Here is a 3,876-nt window from a genome sequence, read left to right on the forward strand (position 1 = left end):
GCAGCAAAGCACTCCTTTGCCACGCCGCGGCTGCCTCCCACGACGGGCGTCCAGCTCCTGGTGCAGCGCCTGCCCTGCCAGTCATGCTCCCCTCTGGGCTGCTCCTTCTTGGTGGGAGGATGATGCAAGGGGAGCATGGACAGCAAAGTCTCAGGTCATCTAGTCCATAGCCCTGCCCAGCTCAGCCTAGACAAGCATTTGGCAAGGAGCGATCAAACCTGCTCTTAGATCTCTCCCATCAGCCACCCCACAGCTCCTCCTAGAAAATTCTTTCAGAATTTTTATCCTTACCAATAGGAAGGTTTTTTTCCTAATGTTTAGTTTCAGTTTCTTTTGCTCTAATTTAAGACCATTAGTAGGGACACAGAAAACATTGCCTTTTTTTCTCCATCCTAATGCTTTTTTTCTTCTTCAAGCTAAACAGCTCCAATTTGCCACCAACGTTACTGGACCAGGATTTCTGTTGAAGGGCCTAGCTGACCATCCACCATGTTGGTGGACATGTTCACTTACAGTCTTCTTTCTCTTCTCTACACACAGGTGAGTACAAAATGCCGTGGCTTGTGGTGGGAATGTGTCACAAACGTTTTTGATGGGATCCAAACTTGCGATGAGTATGACTCCATCTTCGCCGAGCACCCTGGTACGTAAGAGTCAAAGATGTTTCTACAAGTGCTGATAGCACCTGAATGTAGACAAAAATGCATCTATTCTACTCAGTGACAGATAATTTGGTATGCATACATACTAGAGTTGTGTTTCTTTTCTCAGTGAGGTATTACTCTTAGGGGAAGCTAGAGAAGTCTTCACCCCAGAAAAAAATGTTCCCATGGGATCTGATCCTATTACCTACCAACATTTCCGTTCCTTGTGCACCAGAATGATCTGCTTTTGTCCTGCAGTGAAGCTGGTGCTGACTCGAGCCATGATGATCACAGCCGATATCCTGGCAGGATTTGGATTTCTCTTCCTTGTCCTGGGACTGGACTGTGTGAAATTCCTTCCTGATGAGCCGCTCATCAAGCTGCGCATCTGCCTGGTGTCTGGAGTTATGTTGCTCATTGCAGGTATTTCCCTGCTGCTCCCCCATCCTGTGGGACACCCTTTAGCAAAGGCGGAAGCTCTAAAGCCTTCTCTTATTTTGGGGAGATGGGTTGGTGATTTTCTAGAGGATAAACATGGGGGAAGGATCTTTATTTATGCAACATATCTTCCTCTGTTCACTGCCTGCCCCTAAGAGCACATAGTTGAGTTTATCTGCTTCCATTTCATGTATTGACCAGGTGACTTGTCTGAGTTGACTGCCTTCCATTTACCACTGTTTTACTGTGAAGAAGTCAGCTTTGTTGATAAGGCAAAGAGATCTAATTGCTGAAGGACTAGAAAGTCCCAGCACCCTGGTTCAGTTCCTAGGTCTGACACAGATTGTGTTACCTTGGGCAAGTCACTTAGCCTGAAATCTCTTCAGCTGATCTCTAATAAAAGGATAATAACATGTCTGTCCCTCCTAGGTGATAAATACCCGACTGCCTGAGGTGCTTTGCTGTTACAGCCAATGGGAGAATTTTAAATGCAAAAATAAATGGACAGCCACCTAGGTACCAAGTAATACCATCTGACTTTATGCCAATATTGAGTATCTACCTCTGCTTCAGCATAAGCAGATTTAACACATAACTCACCCCAGTCACTGGGAGCACATGTAAGACACTTTGAAAGGTTATTTTAATCATCCTCCATTCACCTCCCAAAGTTTGTCTGAAAAACACTGTCAAATTTCTGAAAGTCAAAACAGGTTAGAAAATTAAATTCCTGAAGCAACTTTACAACAAATTGATAAACAAGCTGGGAAGGGAGGAGCTTTCTGCCTTTTACAGCAGGAACCTGAGTGCTGCCAACCGGCACTGATGGTGTCTGCGAGTGCCAAGCTGTGAGGTGCAGCCTCTGCCAGACAGCACTCCAGCTGATATCAGTAGGAACCAGGGTGAATCTGCCAAAGTGACCAGGATGAAACAGAACAGGGGCCAAAACCTGTCCATCCTAAAACCTAATGCAGCAGACAAAAGGCTATAGCTCCAGTTTTTGTACAGGTGGTCCATCTGGGAGCTGTGTGTGGTACCTCCCTCCTGTCCCACAGGTCTCCCAGGCATTACCGGCTCGGTGTGGTACGCTGTTGATGTCTACGTGGAGCGCTCCTCTCTGGTCTTCCACAACGTGTTTCTGGGCATCCAGTACAAGTTTGGCTGGTCGTGCTGGCTTGGCATGGCAGGGTCACTTGGCTGTTTCTTATCCGGGGCCCTGCTCACCTGCTGCATGTACCTCTTCAGAGGTGAGGAACCGTGGCAGGGCTGAAACACAGTTCAGAGATAGAGCCATTGCTCGGGGTCTGCTACAGGCACACAGGGTGGGGGAAGTACTTCAGGGACACTCTTCAGGATGGTTGGTCATCCCCAGTAGCAATATCTTCAGCTGTAAAATAGGAATAATATTATTTCAGTGGCACTAGCATATCAAGGCGTTCAGGTGGGGGCTGAGGTGTAAGTATGACATAAAATGTGTTATTATGTCATATCCTGGAGTTGTTTTCTCTGCATTTCAAGGCTTTGCAGCTGAAAGTCACCAAGCACTCATTAGCAGATCCTATTTCTCTCCCTGTGCCTCACAGAGACCAACTCTGGAAGACTCCACTCTGCTTACTCCTTGAGGAAAGGCTATTCTTCAGCTGGGACAATCGTAACAAACGTGCATTTACCATCCTCTCAAACAGCTACTGCCAAAATGTATGCAGTGGACACAAGAGTGTGAGAGGAAGGTGAGTGCTCCAGAAAGAGCTCAACTTCTATCTGTAGTGGATTGCACAGAGACCCAATCTCCTGTGGTTGTGATACAGATACAAAGTTAAATTTCAAGGATGTACGGTATGCCAAAATGTTTGCACTATGAGAGCTTAAAAAACCTCCTTCCTTCTAGAAAATGATCTCTGAGGAGATCTTGCTTCAGGAATTCCTGTTGTCTTTAGTGCTGAAGGCCACTTGCATAAGCACAGACTGAAATAACCCACACAAACTCTTTCATCATCTGGCTTAACACTATTGGCACAAGTTGAGATAATTCAGCATGAAGATCCCCAGCCTCTAAGATGGATCTGTTTTGTGTCTGGCAATGTGTCGACAGAACATACAAAGCAGAAAACACGGGTGAAGAGAGGGACTGATCGTCTGGCCAACATCTGGACCCTGTGCACCCGGGATGGGAGGCTGCTCCTCTTAAAGGCAGCTGGAGAGTTCAGCAGAAGATAAAGAGCTGTGTTAAATGCCTGGCCCTTTCTTTGGACCATGACCCTCTGCACTGAGGAAATACTGCAAATTCAGGTGCATTCTTCCCTGCAAATACAGTTCTTCTCAGTAAGTGTTAAAATGTACTTCACAGATGCTCTAGACTCTCTGAGATCTGGAAAATCCCAGCTTCTTTCTGCTTAGTAAAAATTTTGCCTGGACAAAGACAGTGAAGATCCAAGATATGACCTTGTGCATGACAATATGTCTACACCAGCTAGAAACTAACATAAATGCTAGTAAAATCTATTGTCCCTTTTTATCAAAAGATATTTAAATCCAGTTCAGGACTGCTGTCACCTGCTGCAATCCAGGATGTCGTAGGCTGGATCAGTCTGGATCATCATCCATGTCTTCACTGGAGTGGGTGAAAAAAACCCAGTGTGGTTTAACATGTTCCCTGTGGATGGATGCAAATGTTCTTTCATGCCTTTAACAGAAAGAGGAGCTGAGAAAAAGTTTTCTTAGGGTTGGTATGAACTGCCCAAATCCAGTCCTTTCTACCATGGGCACCACATCATATGGTCATGGGCAACAGGGG

General features: G+C 45.9%; 1 protein-coding gene across 1 annotated transcript; it reads left to right on the forward strand.

The window, feature by feature from the left end:
- The first annotated feature begins 489 nt into the window (after positions 1 to 489).
- Positions 490 to 3,333, forward strand: CLDN16 (claudin 16). Its single transcript, XM_032986833.2, has 4 exons — positions 490 to 643; positions 903 to 1,067; positions 2,138 to 2,329; positions 2,666 to 3,333. The coding sequence occupies exons 1-4, from the start codon at positions 490 to 492 to the stop codon at positions 2,803 to 2,805; spliced, it is 651 nt and encodes a 216-aa protein (XP_032842724.1). The 3' UTR covers positions 2,806 to 3,333.
- The last annotated feature ends 543 nt before the right edge of the window (positions 3,334 to 3,876 follow it).

Source organism: Tyto alba, unplaced genomic scaffold (genome assembly GCF_018691265.1).
Source record: "Tyto alba isolate M040663 unplaced genomic scaffold, T.alba_DEE_v4.0 Super-Scaffold_10, whole genome shotgun sequence".
Classification (NCBI taxonomy): domain Eukaryota; kingdom Metazoa; phylum Chordata; class Aves; order Strigiformes; family Tytonidae; genus Tyto; species Tyto alba.